The sequence below is a fragment of the Sabethes cyaneus genome, chromosome 2, assembly GCF_943734655.1.
Source record: "Sabethes cyaneus chromosome 2, idSabCyanKW18_F2, whole genome shotgun sequence".
Classification (NCBI taxonomy): domain Eukaryota; kingdom Metazoa; phylum Arthropoda; class Insecta; order Diptera; family Culicidae; genus Sabethes; species Sabethes cyaneus.
Genome location: NC_071354.1, coordinates 134,910,507 through 134,934,499, shown reverse-complemented (window position 1 = coordinate 134,934,499; position 23,993 = coordinate 134,910,507). Strand labels below are relative to the sequence as shown.

The 23,993-nt window shown below is 37.4% G+C and overlaps 1 protein-coding gene across 1 annotated transcript in view; it reads left to right on the top strand.

The window, feature by feature from the left end:
• Positions 1–757: 757 nt before the first annotated feature.
• Positions 758–23,993, top strand: part of LOC128737195 (A disintegrin and metalloproteinase with thrombospondin motifs adt-1) — a 61,081-nt gene continuing 37,845 nt past the window's right edge. Inside the window, exon 1 of the mRNA XM_053831785.1 lies at positions 758–939. Coding sequence (XP_053687760.1) covers positions 820–939 — 120 coding nt within the window. The 5' untranslated portion in view covers positions 758–819. The remainder of the gene's footprint in view (positions 940–23,993) is intronic.

Below are 23,993 nucleotides of genomic sequence, written 5' to 3'. Positions count from 1 at the left end.
CGACAGTGAGATTTTATTTGAGAATATAATTCTGCGAAACAATAGCGGTCGCTTTACTGGCTTATCTTCTTTTTTCCTCTATTTCATTTATCTTCAAATGCAGCTCGTCTGATATTTATTCATACCCTTGCAGCTGTGGGCGGCTGGTGAATGTTGTGCTGCGAATGCAGAATTATTTCCCATTGCTTATTTTAGTTGGAGACTATCCGCCGAGGTGTTCAAACGCTTTTCCGACTCTTCGCTTGTGACGGGGCAATGGTTTACCAGCTAACCTCTCGCGTTTAGCTCTAGTGATTCTAAACAATAATAATTGTGTTTCAAAGCACTTCACGCGTCAGACAGCGTGATTTTTGTGGCTTATGAAAATCAAACAGAATAATGACCCTTCATCACGTAAAATTTAGCTTGGATTTGAATTAACTTTCTGTACCATTCTGTTTTGTTAGGATGTATTGACACAACGAAAATAATTTTTCATGTTTCGAGTTGAGAGTGATTTTAGCGGAAAGCTTTCGTATGACATAGCTGTTAAAAGCATGGTAGCATACACGAAGCTTATTAACTGGAAATTGTTCCGTGGAGAATGTAGCAATAATGCAATGATCTTGATGCAGTGATGCACTAGAATAAAAAAGCAGAATAGTGATAATATGAAAATTTTAAAGAAAGGTACCTCGTTTATATGTGCATAGAGATCTTCTGTTGGGCTCAATGTGTTAAAATTTGCAACTGTGTGCAACGGATAAACGTAGCTACCGGCACAGTTTGATAAGGTTCTACCAATTGACCGGGTAACGTTTATAGGATACAATTGACACAATGTTTTATATTGCTTCTTCGCTGATTGTAATATTTCTGGCAGAGTATGCTACCGAGGATGTTGCATGTTTTCAGCTAGACGTGCAAAAAATAGACAGCATTGTGGTGAACAACTCACAGGTGAGAAAACTTCTAGTAAATATTTAAATTTAATAATTATTTAACATTCATAATTTTATAATATCTTATGTTAAATTAAGATAAATTTGGACTTTTTGGGTGCAAGCTTAAAGTGATAAAAATAGTTGTACATGTAGTGTTTAAAAAAGGTACAAAATGCCTAAATTTTGTTCACTTTTATGACCCTTTAAATAATGCAAAATTCATTACTACATTTCCGCAATAAGTTTTGCGTTATTCAAAGCTTAATTACACCATCTGTTTTATGTTTCGAGGTTCATGCTTAAACCAAGGGCTAAGTTTCAAATTGAGTTGTACTAGGTTGAGTTTTGTGCAGTGGGGCAACATTAATTGGAGTCGTAAGAAGTAGAAGGGGGTATCTGGGTATTTTTCAAAAATTTCCTAAAGTTTGAGCCAATGAGTCCCAGAATATCATGAAATTTTGTCACGAGCAGTTGAGAGACTTTGAACGAAAGTACTATTACAAACTCGATATGTCCTATTTTCCAAAAAAACATCTATTTTCCAGTTTTACTTGGGCATCGCTGATTTAAATCTTTATAACTCTTGAACTAAGAGTGTCGAAGAATAAGTTTTAAGCCGAAAAATTCGATGTTTCTAAAGACAAAAATTCGTAGCTCATGAACCTTACATTATGAAGCAAAGATTTTTTCGGATAAACTATGTTCCAAATCATAGTAAATTTTAAAAATATTGTGTCTTCTTTTTTGCCGATTGTCCTCTTTCAATGATGGAAATTTCACGATGGCTTTACCTTTCTACTATATATAAATATATGTAGGGGAGATAGCTGCAGGTTGAAACCAATTTTGTTTTCGGTCCAGAAAACTTCATCAGAATGTTTTAATTATGAGTGTTTTAAAATTCGCGAAAAAAAATTGTTGCTGCAGGTTGAGACAGTTTTTGTTTTTACAATAATGAAAACCAAATCCATTTTATTTGTACCCATGGTATTTTTGGAGCATCAAGCATTAAATTTAGACCAACTTTTTTCGAAAATTATGGGCAAAATAAGACAAAAGAGACCGGTAGGGACGCTAATGTTTATTTGACCTTCCCAATATAAAGCATTAAAATGCACAAAACTTATTGCAAACAAGTTTAACTTGCTTATATAGCAGTTTTCAATTATAAAAAATACATAAAATGTTGGCAAAAAAATTTCGCCTAGCAAAAATTTCAATTTCTCAACTTGCAGCACAGCCAAGCCCTTTTTACATAACCATTTTTTATATCATGACAATACATGTGTATGTAAATAGTCTTTGATGTTGAAGAACATTTCAACACGTATCAAAAACATAAAAAGTCTTAACCAATAAAAAAAATTTTTTTGGCCATATTTTTTATGACCCACTCGGCTCATAAGGAAAATATTCATCTAGTTTCTTCTAAACGTCTTCGATACGTCGCTACCTTAATAACGGGGTTGTGCAGTCTCATGTTAAGTAATACATTCTTTGAAGGTTTGCGAAGTACACTCAAATCTTTTAACACGGTTTATTATAGCATAACTCGAGAACTAATCAAGCAAATGAAACCAAATTTGGCATGTGGGGGTTTTCGGGGGCATGATTTTCTTCTGTGCTGGTTCGAGACCCCTCGCCCTCTGGAAAGGGCCACTCATGCAAATGAAATACAAATTTTAACCAAACATGACAATTATCCAGGGAGCTAAAACACGAAATGTGTGTTTCTCAGGTAGGAAGCATGTTCTGATAGAAATTTGAACCCCTGATTAGTCAAGAAAGATGATGCTTGAGCTACCTACTTTGAGTGCTACATTATGCACAAGAAGTTAATCTAACGTTATCTAGTGTTCAAACTGACACGATACGACGTAGTTTGAAGATAAAAGTTGAAGATAAAAAGTGCAAAATTGAACTTATACTTTGAATACATACGAAATTTACAATTTGTGGCAGTACGAAGTTTGCCGGGTCAGCTAGTGGTCCATAAACATTACACTAGCGCCAGAAATTAGTTGATTTGAGTTTTGATTTTAGTGTGGAATCTTATGCGCGACTAGCGACATCATCTCCATAGTTTCCCAACTACTTTGACATATGTTTTATTCAAGTGGATATTGCTTGCTTGGATGTCTATTCTCTGTGGTAGAACATTGCTTTTGAGTTTTCCATCGCCGCAGAATATTCTGGAAATTTTTTTTCCAGATACCTAATATTTTTTTCTGGATTGCTGAGGAAGTGTAAGCACTTTCATAAAAAACTACAAGGTACACAGCCCTAAAGGTTGTATGAAAGGGTGACGTAGGACTATGATCATCAGATCAAAGACTAATGTAAACTGCATTTCTGGCATGTGTATGTTTATAAGAATCTGTGAGTGCCATTGTTTAAGTGAATGTTTAAAAGAGAAGAGTGAAATATTTAGATTCAATTCTTCATTTAATGCAATGGTGGCTTTGAAAATACGTGGACGGGGGTTCATAAGTACAATGCCTGCAACCTTTGAGACATAGAAATTTCTTTTAAACATCACTTGTGTGCATCATAAAGGTTGAAATGGTAGTGAATTATCTTCCTACCACAGGGGTGAGTGAGAGGTCTCAAAGCATCATAAGATAAATAAATTCAAAATAAATTCATGCCTTCTTAAAGAAAACAAAGATTCTGATCTACCATAGAAAAAATCCCGCCCCCTGTTAAAAAACGGATGGGTCTCACGCATTATACCATTGAAAAAATTCGTGCCTTCTAAAACCCCCACATGCCAAATTTGGTTTCAATGCTTGATTAATTCTAGAGTTATGAGGAAATTTGTATTTCACTTGTATGGGAGCCCCCCTTCTTAGAAGAAGAAGGGATCTCAGTACACCATAGAAAAACATCTTACCTCCAAAAACCCTCACAAGTCAATTTTGGTTCCTTTTGCTCGAATAGTTTTCGAGTTATGAGGAAATTTGAATATTATTTGTATGGGCCTTCTCCCTCCTAAATTGGGGACGGGTCTTAATTTACCATAGAAAAAATTCTTGCCTTCTGAAACCTCTACATTCCAAATGTTGTTCCATTTGCTTGATTAGTTCTAGAGTTTTGAGGAAATTTGAGTTTCATTTGTATAGGAGCCCCCCCTCTTACACTCCCCTTAAAATTGCTCTCTTACCCCCTAAAAAATTGCTGGTCATTTTATCTATCCAACGACATATAAATTGTTCAGTTTCGTTCAGTATTTTAGTAGTTATTAGCATTTGAAATCTTTCATTCAAACGTTACACTTCTATTTTAGTTTTCACAAAGTGCTACCCAGTCCCAGTATAGTAAACAAAGGCGTAGTCCTACGTCAAAAAATTGTTCTACTGTTTTGAAATAAGCGATGTTTGAAAGAATTCGAAAATTTCCCCTTAGAGTGTTCCAAGAAAATAAAAAACCTCGAAATTTTGAAATATTGTTTCATTTATAACTCCATAAACTATTTTCGAGTATAAAAATGTACGAAATTTTACTAATCTTCGGTCTATTTTAGGCGATAATTTTGAAAAAAGTGCTGAGCTATCGTGCACAAGGGATCAACTTCCAGTGCGTTATGATGACGACATACTATTGCAGATAGCAAGAAAAATTGTTCCATCCAAAGTGCACAATCGCTCATAAAAGTGCTATTTTACATTAAACCGTTTCGGTATGTTCGACGCACTTTTACGTTACATTCCAAGCAATAAGTGCGCCGAAGAGACAGAAACGATTTAAGCTAAAATAGCACTTTTATGAGCGATTGCAAACTTATTGATTGGACAATTTTCCTTGCAATTAGCAATATTCAAACTAACTAGTCTTACCAACATCTGTGAACCAACTGATGATTTTATTTATTTATTGTCTTGTCATTTCATTTTAATTAAACTTTTATGTATTAAATTGTGCCAATTAGTTTTTATTTCTTTCGTGGTTAGGCAGCCAACCCGTACCTATGTTCTGCATTAGAAGGTTTGGCAGACGGAATTTGTCGTCTCTTTTATTCTACCGCCGTTCTTATGAACAGCGAGTAGGACGTCAGACTCCTGAACATGGAACCGGTACCAGTTAACAGCAGAGCAATTGGCAAATAGTGTAGAATTTAGAAGAGAAGAGTTTAGAATGTCGGATATTTTTAAGTTAACTTTTCTCCTTGAACGAATTAATTTAAACAACTGAAACCAAGCAGTGAAGATGTTACTGTTGATAATGGTTATTTGTAATCGCCAGTGGCTGTTGAAAGCAAAATCAAATTCACAGTCGTAACTAGAGATATTCATTTTTCAGCATCTAAATTCATGCAGACGGTAATTGTTTTGCTACATTAAATAATGAAGCAAGAGAGCCATTTTAGCCAAGGTGCTCATTAGACGTTATGGAAGAAACTGCGATTTTCACATGATAATGATTCTTTCTGGGTTTCATGGCACTTCCAAATCTACGCTGTGCTATAACGAAGATCTGTGCTTGATATTAACAGCACTTTGTCCTCTGCATTGCATAATAGTGTGAAACGAAAACCAACACTGCCTGGGTGGTTAGCCGATGGTGTTTGTAGGATTATTACTGTAGGTCGATTAAGGCCCAGATGTTTGCTTTTGTATGCTGGTAATTGCTCTTCTTCATGGTCTGATATTTAGTATAAACTATAGTGTTTAACAAGCATTCATTCTTCTTGGACAATTTTGTGTTATATTGTCATATGGGTATTATCTATGCACAAGGTACAGCTTTCTGATTTTCAAAGAGAGTAGTAACGTTTCTTAAAAAAATTGCTAATTTACTAATTTATACTTTTGTGTATCAATTTATTAATATTATTGTTTTTTCAATATTTGCAGAATAAGATACAATCTCATAATTTACTGCAATCGGATAAGATGAAGCCCAAAATCAATTAATATACTTTCTAATACAGTTGGATTTCGAATTTGGCAACGAATGCGTCTGCCCAAAATCAATTAATATACTTTCTAATATAGTTGGATTTCGAATTTGACAACAAATCGCGTATGTTGCCAAAATCGAGACCCTTTTTTGATATGAAAAAATTAAATGTAAATGTGTTAGAAATTGACTAAATATTATTTATCAAAGATTGCAACCATTTTATGTTTAAATAGTCCGCCAAGAGCTATTCGTCCGGTGCAAATAAGTTTTCGCATATTTTTTTAAGTGAAATATTTTGTGTTGCCAAAAACGGATGCTTTTGTTGCGAATATCGAGGAATCGAAATCCCACTGTACTGATAAATCAGTTGAACAAAAATAAAGCTGAACAGCGTCAGCAAAATATGCACCAGAGGAGTGTTATCCATATCCTAAAGAACGGTGTTTGACAGTCGACTTAATGAAGGGCGCTATTTCAGAAAAAGCGTCATCTTGAATCAGTAATGGCGGCTAGAGTGAATTTCATTTTTCGCAGTTTACTCCGAAAACAATTATCATAAAAATCTGAAAAAAATCACAGATGTTATGCTCACTGCAGGACACATTTCCATTGTTCTTTGGAAATTTTCCGAAGCGAATATCACAGTAAAAAAATCGAAAAAAATTTCAAGAGCATTTATATCAGTGTTCCAAAGATGACGCCGCTTATTTTTTTCCATCAAAAAATTGTTCAATCAAATGTATAAATAATAAGATTTCTTTAGATTTTTAAAAAATGTGGGTGGCGGTCAAATTTTTTTTGGAAAAGTTCAATATTAAAATTGCTCTTATATATAGTTCAAGAATACATTACTACACTAAACTAAAGGTTACTATACCACTTATACTATTGGTAATTTATGATACCTGGCAAAGTGATTTTTAAATAAAAATTGGGTTTGTTTTTAAAATTTTTGAAAAATTTTGAAAAATTGAAAAAAAATACATGAAATTTAATGGTGGGGCACTGACAATTTCAATATATATTGATTTTATGTGCAACGTAAAAACACAGGTGTCTGTCTATCTGTCGGGATGTTCCTTATAGAATCAAAAACTACTGAACCAATCGGCGTGAAAATTTGCATGTAGAGGTTTTTGGGGCCATGAAAGGTTTTAGTGATGGTTAGAGGCCCCTCCCCCCACTAAGAGGGGGGGGGGGAGGCTCCCATACAAATGAAACCCAAATTTCTGCATAACTCGAGAACTAATCAAGCAAATAGAACAAAATTTGGCATGTGAGTGTTTTTGGTGACAAGAATTTATTCTATGGTAAATTGGGACCCTTCCCCTCTTTAGAAGGGGAATTATGACTCCTCTCCACTTTAAGAGGTGGGGAGCTTCCATACAAATGAAATAGAAATTTCCTCATAACTCGAGAAGTAATCAAGCAAATGGAACAAAATTTGGCATGTGAAAGTTTTCGAGGGCAAGAATATTTTCTATGGTGAATTAGGACCCCTCCCCACTTTAATAGGGGGGCTCCTATACAAACGAAATACAAATTTCCTCATAACTCGAGAACCAATCAAGCAAATGGAACCAAATTTGGCATGTGGGTGTTCTTGGAGACAAAATTTTTTTCTATGACGAATTGATTTTGGAAATTTTGGAGTTCTGAATTTATTTTATGATAGTTAGAGACCTCTCACCCCTGTGGTAGGGGGATATGGACTCTCTTACAAATAAAACAGAAATTTTTGCGAAACTCAAAAACTAATCGAACTCGAGAAATTCGAGACTCTTCCATAAAACATTAGTCAATAACAAGACCACAAAAACTATCTATAGTAACACTAGATCATTCAGGACGAGACGGCCGCGAGTGTTGCCGGTGACCCGCCGTCGGAAGCGCCGCCCACTGGGGGGAGGCAACTCCCCGCAGAAATCACTACTGTCTAGGTTTATTTGTTTTCCTAGGTCTACCTGGGTTTCCTGGAACGAGCGACAGCGAGTAAGGAGAGGATCGCGAAATGGTACTTTCCACAAAAAAGTTTTCTGTGAAATTGTACATTCCGCTTAAGGTTTTTCGCAAAATGATATTCGGCGAAATGTTGTACAATCATGACGAATATTACTATCCGCTTTCTGGCTGTGCAATGAGGGGACAGGGGAGCTGTTTTCTACTTTACTATGAGGAAAAATTGCAAATTTGTATATTAAACTGCATTGTCAGCACTATAAGAAGGTTATCAGTAAAGTAGCTGTATATTTTGCCAAAATAGCATTTAAGGCGACTTAAATGCTTATTGGCCTACATTTGAATAGCATTGGTGATACTTATTGGTTACCTGGGATGCTTTCATAGTTACGTAACTGACAAAATGAATCATCTAAGGTTGAACTCCTCAGAAACTTGCAAAACTCGAGATTGTGTCAAAGATCATCCGAGATTCATGATTTATTTTTATGGCAATACGAAGCTTGTCGGGTCAACTAGTTTACAGTAAAAATATCGTTCTTTTATAGTAGTTTTTTAAGCAAAAAGAAAAACAAAATATAATTTAAAAAGGCTGTAAATTTTTGATAAAATCTGAACACTTCTATTTCATAAAATAAGAAACAAAAATATGAATAAAATTTGAATTTGAGACGCTTTTACAATAAATTAACCATAAGTGTCAATACCCACAATAAACACTGTTGTAGGGACATCGTTTCTACTACAAAATTTAATGTAATTTTTTCGGGAAGCGACGGTAAATTTGTGATTTTGTTACTTTTTCGAAAGCCTTTGATAGGGCACACAAAATACAGACTGGTCGATTTATTTTGTGAAGTGTGAAGTGTGAAGAATGATGAAGTGGATGAAACTGGGAAATTTCGACATGCAGGCCAAAAATGTATTGGGTCGTTCAATGGCAGGTAGGACTCCCACCCGCACTCTCTCGGTTGGTACCCAAGTTTTTTTGCAATTAAACTATCATAACGTAAATGTCACAAATACGTAAAAATCCCATTTCTTCGATCTATTTTTACAACAACGCCTTCCTGCAGAAGAGCTGCCCATCCAAGTAGCCTTTTATAATTTCATTATTCATTTATTCATTCCTAATAGGGTACGGGAGGGTATTCCCAGCACGCTACTAATTTCGGCAAACATTACCTTTTTTGGCTAAACTTTCGCAAATAAAAACTTTGCCGCTATATAACAATACTAAAACGAATGTAGCACTCAAAGGCTTTAATGTGTTATAACTATTTTCAGAAAAATGTAAGTAATTTGCTAAATTTTATTCAATAAACATCAAAAACACCAAGGAAGATATTCGCCAGACACTGGACCCTGCTTTGTTTGCAGTTAAAGATGTACGTTGTCATGATAATGGTGAGGTAATCGTTAGATGTAACACTTCTGAAGATGCGGAGAGAATGCGATGTATTGCTAGCGAGAAACTTGCTGATAAGTAGAGGATTGAAATGCAAAAAGCATTAAAGCCGCGTGTGAAAATTTCGGGATTATGTGATGGCCTGAATGAAGCTGAATTTCTCGACAAACTGCGAAAACAGAACAAAATACCCGATTCTGCAGTTTTAAAACTTGTGCGATTTACGAAAAATGCGAATAATTCCTCTGTCCCCGTGTCTGTAATTCTGGAAGCTGATCCGTGTACTTTTGACATGCTGATAAAAGCGAAACGTGTTCTCATCGATTGGGAATTCTGTAAGGTCGTTGAAGCCATAACAGCCTTCCGGTGTTACAACTGCTCAGAATACGGCCATAAAGCATCTACCTGTAGTAAACCACTATGCTGTCCCAAGTGTGCTGGACCCCACGAAGCCAAGGAATGTTCGGCCGATTTTGTAAAGTGCGTTAATTGTGACCAATGGAATAGACGACGAAACGTTCTTGATGAAAATCAAGTGGATATCTGCCATGCCGCTTGGAGCACTGATTGCCCACTAAACATGAAGAGTTTGAAACGCGCCCGAGAGAGGATTGACTACTCGACATAGCAATCAACATCGACGATTTCTGAAGGACCAATTGGAGATCACTCGCCAAACTGTAGGAATGCTAAAGCATATGCGTACCCTGCGTTGTCAGGTAAAACACTTAGTATATGTTCTACCGAAGCATTTGATGCTACACCGCACTCATGTACCCCCGTATTGCAGAACGCTGACACCACTGGAATGAGTATATTCTACCAAAACATCAGAGGTCTTCGCACGAAATTTGACGACTTCTTTATCTCGGTTTACGACACGGAATACGGTGTTGTTATCCTCACGGAAACTTGGCTGAATGAGCAAATTTGTTCATCTCAGCTATTTGGAACCAGCTATAATGTCTATCGCAACGATCGAGATCCCGACAGCACTGGAAAAAAGAGAGGTGGTGGTGTACTAATTGCCGTCTCTAACCGCATCAACTCTTCAAGAACATCTTTAGAAGTGGAATGTGAGTTAGAACAAATGTGGGTTAATATTGCCGGAGGCTGTCGAACTTTTTGCCTTGGTGTCGTCTACCTTCCTCCTGATATCTCAAGCTCCGTTACTGCAATTGAAAAGCATATCAATTCTGCATTAACTGTATCGGAAAACCTACAACCTCACAATTTTCACCTTGTCTTTGGCGACTTCAATCAACCGGGCCTGTCTTGGAAATGTTCTCTTAGTGGACAATTGTATGCTGATCCTGTACACTCGACGTTTACTACTGCTAGCTCAGCATTAGTGGATGGAATGGCAGTGCTAAATATGGAGCAAATAAATTCCGTTTCCCGGGCCGGATGGTATTCCCGCACTCGTATTAAAAAAATGTGCAGGCACACTCGTGCATCCACACCGCAAAATATTCAATCGATCTCTAGGCGAGGAAACGTTCCTAGCAATTTGGAAAAAGTCTTTCGTTTTTCCTGTGTATAAAAAAGGAAGCAAAAGTGATGTTGCAAATTACCGTGGAATCACTTCACTATGTGCAGGATCTAAAGTGTTTGAATTACTCATTAGTGAAGCATTACAGCGTAACGTTACATGCTATATTTCACCTGATCAGCATGGGTTCTATCCTGGTCGCTCCATCAATACAAACTTGGTCGAATTCACTTCATTCTGTATCCAGCATATCGAAAACGGAGCCCAGGTGGATACTGTCTACACCGATATTAAAGCTGCGTTTGATCACGTCAACCATCGTCTACTTTTAGCGAAGTTGAAACGTCTAGGAGCCTCCGTTTCATTCACGCGTTGGCTTGCATCGTTTCTCTCCAACCGCTTTCTATCGGTAAAGCTGGGAAACTTCAGATCTCAGGGGTTCCTGATAAGCTCTGGTGTGCCGCAAGGTAGCAATTTGGGACCACTGTTATTCTCGCTTTTCTTCAATGACGTCTGCTTAGCGCTACCGCCCGGATGTCGGATTATGTATGCAGACGATTTGAAAATCTTTTTCGTGGTACGGTCGAAGGACGACTGCAAGCGACTTCAATAGTTGGTTGATTTGTTTTTTGAATGGTGTTCGTGCAACAGACTTACTATCAGCGTAACAAAGTGTATAGTGATTACGTTTACCAGAAAAAAATCACCTTTGGACTACTGCTACACTATTAATTGCCAGCCAATTCAGCGAAAAACAGTGGTAAAGGACCTTGGAGTTTTGTTGGACGCCGAACTGAGTTTCCAGTGCCACTATAACCACATTATCGCAAAAGCGAACAAACAAAGCGAACAAGCGCATAATGGGATTCATTATGCGGATAGGAAAGGATTTCCATGACCCTTACTGTTTGAGATCTCTCTACTACTCATTAGTGCGGTCTACCCTTGAAACAGCTGCAGTGGTTTGGAGCCCTTATATCGCAGCGTGGTCCATGAGGATTGAAGCTGTGCAAAGAAGGTTCATCAGGTCTGCATTGCGGTTCCTTCCGTGGACGAACCCGCTTGAACTCCCATCGTATGAAAGTCGTTGTAAACTATTAAGTATGGATACCTTGTGGAGAAGAAGAGACTGCATGCGTGCCGTATTTATTGCAAAATTTTTTTTTTTTCCTGTATGGACTCATCACTGCGACCATTATGGTTAGATCTATTGTGATATCGCCCGGGTGTTTGTTGTATAACCCGCACTGCATTTATTTTGGCTATAGTCGCTATTGAGTGAGCGATATGCTTATTGAATTTTTTTTATGCGTGCTTGTGTGTAATTGGGTACCCTTCTTTCAATACTTTACTCTACTTTACCCACCTCGTTCCACATGACAGTGCACAGTCCCCAATTATAGTCATCCCTGGCGTAGCAAACCAGTGCATTTTTACTATAAGGGTCTCATTTTTGCACTGTCAATAGGCCATATCGGGATAATATAGAACTCAGCATGAAGGAAGGGCGATGAGGGGCCTGAGAATAAACCCATGCTAAAGTCACTTTGACATCGAATGGCCTGATTCTACTAAGATTCGAACCCATGACCATTCGCTTGTCAAAGCAGACTCGGTAACCTTGCGGCTACAGAGCCCCTATGCAAAATTACTTTATGGAGAAATAGACGCACCGAATATTCTGATGCAAGTAAATATAAACGCAGCTTCGAGGTCTCTACGGTCTAATAACTTTCTTCGCCTGGCATTCCACAGGACGACTTACGGTCAAAATGAGCCAATTAGAGCAATTTGTAATATATTTAATGACGTGTATCATTTTTTTGACTTTTGTATTACTAGTAACTGTTTTAAGAATCGTGTTTATAATTTTTATTAATTTCGACTGATCTATGTTAATTGTTAAGTTTTGTTCATGTAGACCGTGTGTCAGATGATATAAATATACATAAATAAATAAATAAATAAATAAATAAAACCACTGTTTATCCACTGGCACGTAATCAGGCTGAAAAAACCAGCAGCAATTGCTTACGCGTATCCGCTCTTGATGATGGTTTGGAAAACACACAATTATGATCACTATCACAGAACAATTCTATTTCTTTTTATCATGGAAGAACACAAAAATTCCCCTCTGATATGAAAATATAAATCAAATTTCATTCACTAGCCATTAGCAGCATTTTGTTTGTAATTCCAGCATATGGTGCGTTATTTACACTACTACCGATATGTGAGGCCAGAAACGCCTGAAAAGCTTCTATCGTGTTGACATAGCTAGTATTTGAGTGACAACCACTTGCTTCTGGCGCTAATGTATATGAACGATTCAATGATACACTAGCGCCAGCAGCAAGCTGTTGTCACTGCAAAACTAATTATCTTCAATGAACCCGGAATGTAGACAGTACCGAAACGTTATCCATCGGTCTCTTTTGATCTGTTTTTGCAAAGCATCTAATCTCTGTGCAGGCTAGTTCGGCCGGTCGAATTTAAAAAACACAGACACCACTATATAAAATGGGCTCAATTTAGCCGCAGCGACTTCATCATTTCTCGCGACTATAACTCAAATTCAGTAGCGTTTCATTAAAACCAAAATACACACAGATATTCAGTAAATAATACTCTATCAACTGGTTTAAAAATCTTGTCTCCAATAAATGTAGTTTCAACTTAATTCCTGAATATTGTTCAGGCTACCGCTTAATGGGCTGGAAATACCCGCCCGTACCCTATGTAGTTCGTTCTAAGTTATCTGCAAGAAAATAAAGATTAAAAAACTACAAGGTATACAACCCTAAGAGTTGTACGAAAGGGTGACATAGGACTATATCCGATCATTAGATCAAAGACTAATGTAAACTGCATTTCTGGTATATATATGTTTATAAGAATCTGTGAGTGCCATTGTTTAATTGAATGTTTAAAAGAGAAGAGCGAAATATTCAGATTCAATTCTTCATTGAATGCAATGGTGGCTTTGTAAATACGTGCACTGGGGTTCATAAGTACAACGCCTGCAACAATTGAGACATAGAGATGTCTTTTAAAAATCGCTTGTGTGCAAGGTTGAAATAGTAATGAATGACCAGCCCACAGATTATTGCATTAAATATGATTATGCGTAGCTTGACATGTTTCAATGATCTCACTTTAACTCGCTTGAGGCCTTTAAAAGGGCCATTGGCTACAAATAACATTAAAGCCAAAGCACGTTCATCGCAAAAATGACGTGCCATTCGAATGACCTTCTATTTTGACATAAATGGCAACTGGCACGTAAGTTAGCGGCGTCGATTCATTGTCTTTTGCTCAGAGAAGGTTTTACTAGTTTACTTTCACTGCTTGCTGCTTGTTACATAGCAAAAAATATGGCACATACGCAAAAATTTCTGTTTTATTTGTTTGAGAGTCCTTATCCTCCTACTACAGAGAAGAGGGGTCTCAAACCATCATAAAATAAATTCATGCCTCCAAAATCCCCACATTCCAAATTTGATTCCATTTGCTTGATTAGTTCTCGAGTTACGAGGAAATTTGTATTTCATTTGTATGGGATCCCCCCTTCTTAACGAAGGCAAAGGTCCTAATTCACCATAGAAATAATTCCTGCCTCCAAAAACCTCCACATGCTAACTTTGGTTCCATTAGCTAAATTAGTTCTTGAGTTATGAAGAAATTTGTGTCACGTCATTTGCAGACAGGTCTTCCGTCTAGATAAGCTTATCGTCGTTCCTACACGCACTGCAGGAATTGTTTAGAATATGATTAACATTCGAAGGTGACCTAGCAAAAGGCGCATTGTAGCAGTCGATAGAAAATCATTAGTAAAGCAATTGGCTCTATTTCTTAAAGTTTAGTATATAAAATTTACCATTAAACAATTATTTACTCCGTTATAATTAAGTTGTGTTAATGCTAGTAAGTAACTGAAATTTTCTTATGTACATAATATTATCATTATTAATTACTGTAGAATTGGTTGAGATCGAGTGAATTGGCTATCAAATATCAGTCGCTATCAAATTTAACCTATAAAGGTACATTTATCAAAGTTCCGCTTTAAGCTCATTATTGAATATTATTGATATTTAAAGGTGAAGGCAATACGTGATTCCTAGTTTACAAGTAAAATTATATATGTGCGAGCAAGACAATGTCGTCGTCTAGGTTCGAGGTCATTTAGCTGCTAAATCGTTAGAAGATTCCAAGGCAATCCTCGATTTGGTCTACTGTCAATTGCTCCAACTAATAACTCATCCATAACGATGAGAAAGAGAAGTGGTGATAAAATGCAGCCCGGTCTCACGCCAGCAGTAACCCTTATAGATCAGACAAAACGCCGTTATGCAAAACTTGCACGAGAACGCCTCGTACTGAGTCTCGATGAGATGGACTAGCTTATCTGGAGCTATGCCTTAGTGCTTCCCAGATGTTTTCATGGCTGAAATGGTCGAACGCATTTTCGAAGTCAACGAACACCATCAGAACAGAGTTCTGGAATCCGTTGACCTGCTTCAATATAATGCGGGGCATTGTGATATAGTATACACATGATCGACCAGCACGGAATCCAGCTTGCTGCCGCCGGAGAGTAGCGTCAATCTTCTCCTGGATCCAATTAAGGATTACTTTACAGAGTATTTTGAGAGTAATATAGAGCAACGTGATGCCATGCCAGTTACCGCATTCAGTTAGGTCTCCTTTCTTAGGAACTTTGACCAATATGCATCCAGTCCACCGGAAAAGTTGCGGTTTCCAATATATTGCTGAAAAACTGATGCATCATCTGGGCTGACAAAGATGGGTCAGCTTTGAACATCTCGGCTGAAATACAGTCTATCCCTGGCGCTTTATTGGATTTCATACTCTTGATGGCTGCTTCAATTTCATCCAGCGATGGCGCCTCCGAGTTGACGCGATTAGTTCGACAAACTGTAGGCCTCATACGCTGCTGGTTTTGTTGGTCTCTGACATTTGAAACACGGAAAAGATGTTCAAAATGTTCAGTTCATCGCTTAAGCTAGTAGCTGACCAGCTCTGTCCTTTAACGGCATCTTTGTATTCATCCTGGCACCACTAAGGGGGCGAGAAATATCGTATAACAAACGGATATTACCATTGGCGGCGGCGGTTTCCCTTTGTTCGGCTAGGGAGTTAGTCCATGCTCTCTTGTCCCGCCCTACAAACTCGTTTAACAGCCTCTCCAGTTCGGCGTAGCGTTGACGGCCAGCTATCTTAGCCGATCTTGTTCGCGCTCGCTCAATTCCGGCTTTCGCCTCTTTCCGCTCGTCGATCTTCCTCCAAATTTCATCCGATATCCACTCCCTCCGCACGCTGCGCGCTTTGTCGAGGGTATTATCACTGGTCGTGATGAAGGCGTTCTTGATACCGGACCATTACTCTTCGACTCCCGTCGTTGGACACGTGCGTGCGACGCGCAGCATTAACATGATGATGGTCGGATGCAATATCAGCGCTGCGTTTATTTCGTACATCAAGAAGGTTCCTTCACCATTTTCCGCTAATGCAGATGTGGTCGATTTGGTTTTCTGTTCGGCCGTCGCGGGAAACCCACGTGACTTTATGTACTGGTCTATGGGGAATGAGCGATCCACCAATGACCATGTTGTTATTACCACAGAATTTTGTAAACAGCTCCCTGTTTTCACTTAACTCTCCTAGGCCATGGCGTCCCATAACGCGTTCAAGGTCCGCATTGTATGAGCCAATCTTTGCATTGAAGTCGCTCATGTGGATTTGGATGGCCCCCTTCGGGATTTTCTCAACCACCCTGTTCAGCTGGCTGAAGCTCTCTTTCTCCTGCAGGTTGGCAGCATCTGTTGGCGCGTAGCACTGGATTACTGTAAGGTTTCTGATTCTGGCAACGATTATTCTATCATTTATCGGTTCCTATCGGCCCAGGGCTCAGTAGGAATTCAACTCCTCTTTCTCGAGTAGCATTTTCGCCTAGTATGCCAGAGTAGAGCAAGACTTGCCCGAATGATGTCTTGTGTTCACCAGTACCCGACCAGCGCACCTCGCTCAATCCCAGGATTTCAAGCTTCAGGCGGCCAGCTTTCCTTGCAAGTTGAGCCAGCTTGCCCCGTTAGGCAAGGGTCAATACATTTCATGTTCCGATTCATATTCGTGTTTTCAGGCTAAAGGTTGTTGTCAATAATCCAGATAGATTTCTTCTTCCATTTTCATTAACTTTTTGTTTTCCAGTATAGTATATGTTAAATGTATATGTTAAAGATTGATATTCCTCCCTACAACTTACTTTTACTTATACTTACTCAAATCAATAACACTTTACTACAACCTAGTAGGTACAACTTAGCAAGTAGCTACTCTGAAATGAAAATGTTGCCTCTCGTTTCGATTTATGGCTACTGCAATATGACAACGCTTTGGTTAACTAGGCTTACCTACGTCATATTAGACAAAAGGTATCTTAAGTCCCGCATAATTTGAGATAATTTTATAATTGTCTTCTAGCTTTCGTTATATTATTAACTATGTTCAAGTACACTGCCTTCCGTGTTCTGTTGTACCTCATATGTGTTTATCTGGGCAGGCTAAGGCAATTAAAATTGAAATTCACGACGATTTGAATAATATATATGTCACATGAATCTGATCAACGTGCTATTCAGAGTCCAATGACCATGTGCAAACACCAAGTGAAAATAGAAAAAGTGAAAATATCAGTCACATTCATGTTTACAGAAAGTGATCGTATCAAACATATAAAGATAATTTATTCGCAGCACACAATGCAAACTCAGTAAGTACCTATCATGAACAAGTTCTCACAGTACGTCAACTAGCGTAAATATCAGATAATTTGTAATAGGCTTTTAAATTATTCATGAAACCGCTACAGTTGTTGGGTTATACAGGCTTGCTAAAAATGGGATAGATTCTAATTTTTCCTTATCAACATTCGTGCTCTTTCTAATTCATGACACCAATAAGCTGTCATAGGTTATCATAGGCTATAGCCTATCCAGTATACATGTTGCAGATTGAACATATTTATCAAATTGTTTCATCAAATATTTCATGAACGATAAATTTATTTCACTGTCACAAAGACCGCAACAATACTATTGGTTTAATGTATTCATTTCAATGATGGTCATCTGTGAATCTATGTAGAAAGTAATGACCGCTGCCATTATTTAAATTCGTGATGCCAAGTTATTTGTGTGAAGCGTTTCCTCCCATATTATATTCAACGGTAGATTCCCACAAGAAGTTTGGGAAAAATAAAATAATATAGTTGTAGCCAAGCGCATATGCTCTTGTTTTTGATAAAAACCAATTACGGACAGATTGGGGGAAAGTACAGTCAGTTCTGTAGTAAAAGGTGTGATGTGCAAGTTATTCTGCATCATTTAATGTTTTACGTTATACACACATTAATCTTGTTTCGCGGCACAGATTTAGAGCAATTCGAAACATATCCCGATCTGAAGGAAAAAGGTTATATCCACCTTTTCGCGTGCGTAATGGTGGCTAGTGGGTACAACGTTCGGAAAGTATTCACTTTTTCGCGCGCCTAGTGACGGTCAGTGGGTACAATTTTCAAAAATATTTATTTGCTTTTGGCAACTCCGTTGACGTACGCTTAATATTTCGGCAACAACAATCAAGGGTGGAAATATCAATTTGACCTGAATAAAATTGCCAAAGGCATGCTAATATTTTTCGAAAATTGTACCCACTAGCCGCCATTACGCACGCGAAAAGGTGGATTAGCTAGCCTTTAGCAACTTTATTATTGCTGGTTGCAAGGAAGATTGTCCAATCAATAAATGCGCAATCAATCATAAAAGTGTGATCCTCCATTAAATTGATGAGCGATTTCGCACTTTGGATGATACAATTTTCCTTGCAATCAGCAATAACGTCAAATTAATATTTCCGCCCTTGATTGTTGTTGTGGGACTATCATGTGTATGTTAGCGGAGTTGCCAAAAGCAAATAAACTTTTTTTAAAAGTGTACCCACGAGCCGCCATTAAACGCGCGAAAAGCTGGATAGGTTACAAAGGCGACAAGGCACTCAAAAACCGCTAAATTTTGAATCAAAATGGAGAGTACCATCACTACGGCACTCTCCGTTATGATTCAAAATTTAGCGGGCTCTCAAAAGAGTGCCTTGTCGGCTCTTTAATCTATCCACCTTTTCGTGCGCTTAATAGTGGCTAGTGGGTACAACTTTTGGAAAACGTTGGTATGCCTTTGGTAACTTTATTCACGTCAAGTTGATATTTCCAGCCTTGATTGTTGTTGTAGAACTTTCAAGCGTACGTGAGCGGAGTTTCCAAAAGCAAATAAACATTGTCGAAAAGTGTACCACTAGCCGCCGTTAAGCAAGCGAAAAGGTGGATATCAGTTTTATAACACACTAGCTAACCCGACAAACTTCGTATTGCCACAAATTAACCTGTGTTGTACATAAATCATGAATCTCGGATGATCTTTGTCACAATCTCGAGTTTTGCAAGCCCCCAGTTGGCGGCGCTTCCGACGGCGGGTCACCGGCAACACTCGCGACCGTCTCGTCCTGAATGATCTAGTGTTACTATAGATAGTTTTTGTGGTCTTAATTGACTAATGTTTTATGGAAGAGTCTCGAATTTCTCGAGTTCGATTAGTTTTTGAGTTTCGCAAAAATTTCTGTTTTATTTGTATGAGAGTCCGTATCCCCCTACCACAGGGGTGAGAGGTCTCTAACTATCGTAAAATAAATTCAAGACTCCAAAATCTCCCACATGCCAAATTTGGTTCCATTTGCTTGATTAGTTCTCAAGTTATAAGGAAATTTGAATTTCATTTGTATGGGAGCTTCCCTCTTAAAAGGGGAAGGGGTCGTAATTTACCATAGAAAAAATTTCTGCCATCTAAAACTCCCACATGCCAAATTTGGTTCCATTTGATTGATTAGTTCTCGAGATAAGAGGAAATTTGCATTTCATTTGTATGGAAGCCCACCCTCTTAAAGGGGAGATGGGCCATAACTCGCTTTCTAAAGAAGAGAGGGGTCTAATTCACCATAGAAAAAAATCTTGCGTCCAAAACCACTTACATGTCAAATTTGGTTCCATTTGCTTGATTAGTTCTAGAGTTATGAGGAAATTTGTATTTCGTTTGTATGAGAGCCCCCCCTCTTAAAAAGGTAAGGGGTCCTAATTCATCATAGAAAAAATGGTTGCCTCCAAAAACACCCATATGCCAAATATGGTTCCATTTGTATTTCATTTGTTTAGAAGCACCCCCTCTTAAAGTTGGGAGGGGTCCTAATTCACCATAGAAAATATTTTTGCCTCCAGAAACCTCCACATGCCAAATTTGGTTCTATTTGCTTGATTAATTCTCGAGTTATGAGGAAATTTGTATTTCGTTTGTATAGGAGCCCCCCCTCTTAAAGTTGGGAGGGGTCCTAATTCACCATAGAAAATATTCTTGCCCTCAAAAACTTTCACATGCCAAATTTGGTTTCATTTGCTTGATTAGCTCTCGAGTTATGAGAAAATTTGTATTTCATTTGTATAGGAGCCCCCCCTCCTAAAGTGAGGAGGGGTCCCAGTTCATCATAGAAAAAAATTTTGTCTCCAAAAACACCCAAGTGTCAAATTTGGTTCCATTTGCTTGATTATTTCTCGAGTTATGAGGAAATTTGTATTTCGTTTGTATAGGAGCCCCCCCTCTTAAAGTGGGGAGGGGTTCTGATTCACCATAGAAAATATTCATGCCCTAGAAAACTTTCACATGCCAAATTTGGTTCCATTTGCTTGATTAATTCTCGAGTTATGAGGAAATTTGCATTTCATTTGTATAGGAGCTCCCCTTCCTAAAGTGGGGAGGGGTCCCAATTCATCATAGAAAAATATTTTGTCTCCGAAAACACCCACGTGCCAAATTTTGTTCCATTTGCTTGTTTAGTTCTCAAGTTAGGAGGAAATTTGTAGTTCGTTTGTATAGGAGCCCCCCCCCCCCCTCTTAAAGTGGGGAGGGGACCTTATTCAACATAGAAAATATTCTTGCCCTCGAAAACTTTCGCATGCCAAATTTTGTTCCATTTGCTTGATTAGTTCTTCTGTTATGAGGAAATTTGTATTTCATGTGTATAGGATCCCCCCCTCCTAAAACGGGGAGGGGTCCCAATTCATCATAGAAAAAAATTTTGTCTCCAAAAACACCCACATGCCAAATTTGGTTCCATTTGCTTAATTACTTCTCGAGTTATGAGGAAAATTGTGTTTCTTTGGTACAGGAGCCCCCCCTCTTAAAATGGGGAGGGGTCCTAATTTTCTATAGAAAATATTCTTGCCCTCGAAAACCTTCACATGCCAAATTTGGTTCTATTTGCTTGATTAGTTCTCGAGTTATGAGGAAATTTGTATGGAAGCCCCCCCTTTTAAAGAGGAGAGGAGTTATAATTCCCCTTATAAAGAGGGGAGGGGTCTCAATTTACCATAGAATAAATTCTTGTCACCGAAAACACCCACATGCCAAATTTTGTTCTATTTGCTTGATTAGTTGTCGAGTTATGCAGAAATTTGTGTTTCATTTGTATTGGAGCCCCCCCCCTCTTAGTGGGGGGAGGGGTGTCTAACCATCAGTAAAACCTTTCCTGGCCCCAAAAAACCTCTACATGCATATTTTCATGCCGATTGGTTCAGTAGTTTTCGATTCTATAAGGAACATACGGATAGACAGACAGACAGAAATCCTTCTTTATAGGTATAGATTAGGGTAAGCGTATCAGCAGTGACGGGTTTTAGCAATAAAATTTCAAATGTGTGGTCAGAATACAGTGATGTTAGAATAAATACATATGCATTAGCACACGATATGATTGAAATGTTCTTAATATTTCTAATAATGACGGTTGGAATCATTGAAAACACGAAATTTTTTAAAGCGAAAAACTTTTTTCTTACATCAATAATTTATTCGCCAATAGTGGTGGAACGGTTCGTGTAGGGAAAAGACGTCTACATTGCGACACTTTTTACCAAAAATTGTGCTAGATATCAACGAGCTCTTTAATCCATTTGAAAGGTAGTTCCTTCTAGTTGTCAGGAAAAAAGTTTCGGTCGTTTTGGTTTTATGCTAAATTAGTTACATCCACAAATCTGAAGGTGTCTTTTTATCTCACTGTTTCCTAATAGATGGGATGATATTGAATACTGAGGCACATAGATGAATTTAATTTAAACTATATTTTTTGGTTATAAAGAATAATTTAGAGGACGTACTGTCTATTGTTTGTATAAAGGATACATTTTTTTGCTTTGATTATAATCACTTTAACCAGTTTTGGGTCATTCGTGACTTCTGCGAGGTTGGGATTTGAACCCGGGTCCTCGGCGTGAGAGGCGTGAATGCTATCCACTACGCCAAGACTGACCCCTATAAGGATACATTATTACTGGGTATGATTGAAAATTCCGTCTATTTTCATATCTATAGGGATACCTCGATATAAGACAACCTCGTTATAAAAACATCTCGATATAATACAATTCGATATAAGACTATTTTTACCTCGATATAAGACATAGCTGGTAACGATACCAGGGCTAATCTTCCAATCCAAAATCGGCGTCATGAAGATGTTCATTATTTCAAAATAACCCTAAAAATTGTAAAAACTAATAGCTTAAACAATAATATATAGTTCAAAAACCCGATTTAATCCACCTGGTGGTGAAAGGAACCTTTGTTATACGGTCTTACTTGCTCTTTGAGATAGAAATCGACACGTCTTCGAAACATAATTCATCTATTGGTTGACGTTGCGTGGTGCGTTGGTTTTCATTAAATTTTTGGAAATTTAATAAGTTTACAAAATTTGAACAAAATAGCAGCATCTATAAATTTTGATAGATCCTTTTTTCATGAAATTACTGGGTAAGGGTAAGCTGGTTGTTTCTAATTTGAGTAAGTGCAAGTAAAAGCAAGTTATAAGAGGAAATATTATTCTTTAACATATACATTGCGTAGTAAAAGTCTAGTTCATAGGTTTTTGAACTACGCATAAATTTCTGTAACGCCATTATTTTTGATTGACATCAATAAAGTTGAATAAATTTCATCAATTTCTATTAACCTTCGATTACTCATGCTGTTGCATTTTGTACAACACGTGTAGGTTTTTGAATGCCATATTGTTATAAAGTTACAAATCTCTGCTTAACTAACGTATACTCTTCAATTACCTTGTTATGAGCAAAATGTCATAATTATGCATTAATACTTTAAATTGTTGGGCAAATAGATCAGCATAAACTGACATCACAGAAACGAAGCAATCAGCATGTGAGTTGTACCGCGATTGGCCCTGGAAGTTTCTCTCGTTTCTTCATATGTAAAAATGGTGTCTGTATGCAGCAACACAATTAGCAAATATAAAATGTTTAAAATGTATCTGTTGGTAGTCGAGTCATTCGGGGTCAAAATTAAGGCTTTTTTTTAATCAAAGTTCTACAGTACCTAAACAAACAAACATAGAGGTATACTATATTAATCAAAGTTGTGTATTTTTACTATTTATACAATTTTGTAATACATGAAAAAGGAATGCAACAATTACAAAAAGAGCTAAAATAGAAAAAACTGATCTTACAAATTCATATACAATGAATAAGATTTTTCTCTCTTCGCTTAACAGATAGAAGGTTACTGTATTCAACAAAATTTCTTGTAATAATATGTTCTAAAACTTTGCAGAACACATCAATGTGTTATATTGAAACTGAAGAAAAATAATTTTTTTATTTCACTTATAGGGGGATTAATCAAAATTTAAATTGCACCAGACGATAGAACTTTCAATTTCAAGAAATTCTTCCGAAGGTTCCATAAACCTAAAACCAAGTTTTCCCAGTCAAAATTCTAATGCGCATGTCTTTTTGGCTTTGGACCATTGTGCGCACGAGTAACCGAATTACAAAAGTCGGCGCGAGTGTTGGAGGGTTAATATCTTTTGATCAGCAAAACCGATACTTCTGAAATTTTGCAGATATATTTGTAGCATTAAAATCTCTAATTTGATGCCAAAATAATTCAAACTAGATAAATCATCTTAGATGAAATCGTTATAAATTATTGTAAATTTTAATGTGTTGTATTCAATTGATCATAACTCTCAAATTAAACGTCCAATCAAAAAACAAATCAATAGTGATCTATTAGGTTATGTTACCTGTCAAATGAGACTAATAGCGTCTAAATCGCTTTAGTCATTTCTAAGAAACAGGCGATAATTATTACCTTGTCAAAAC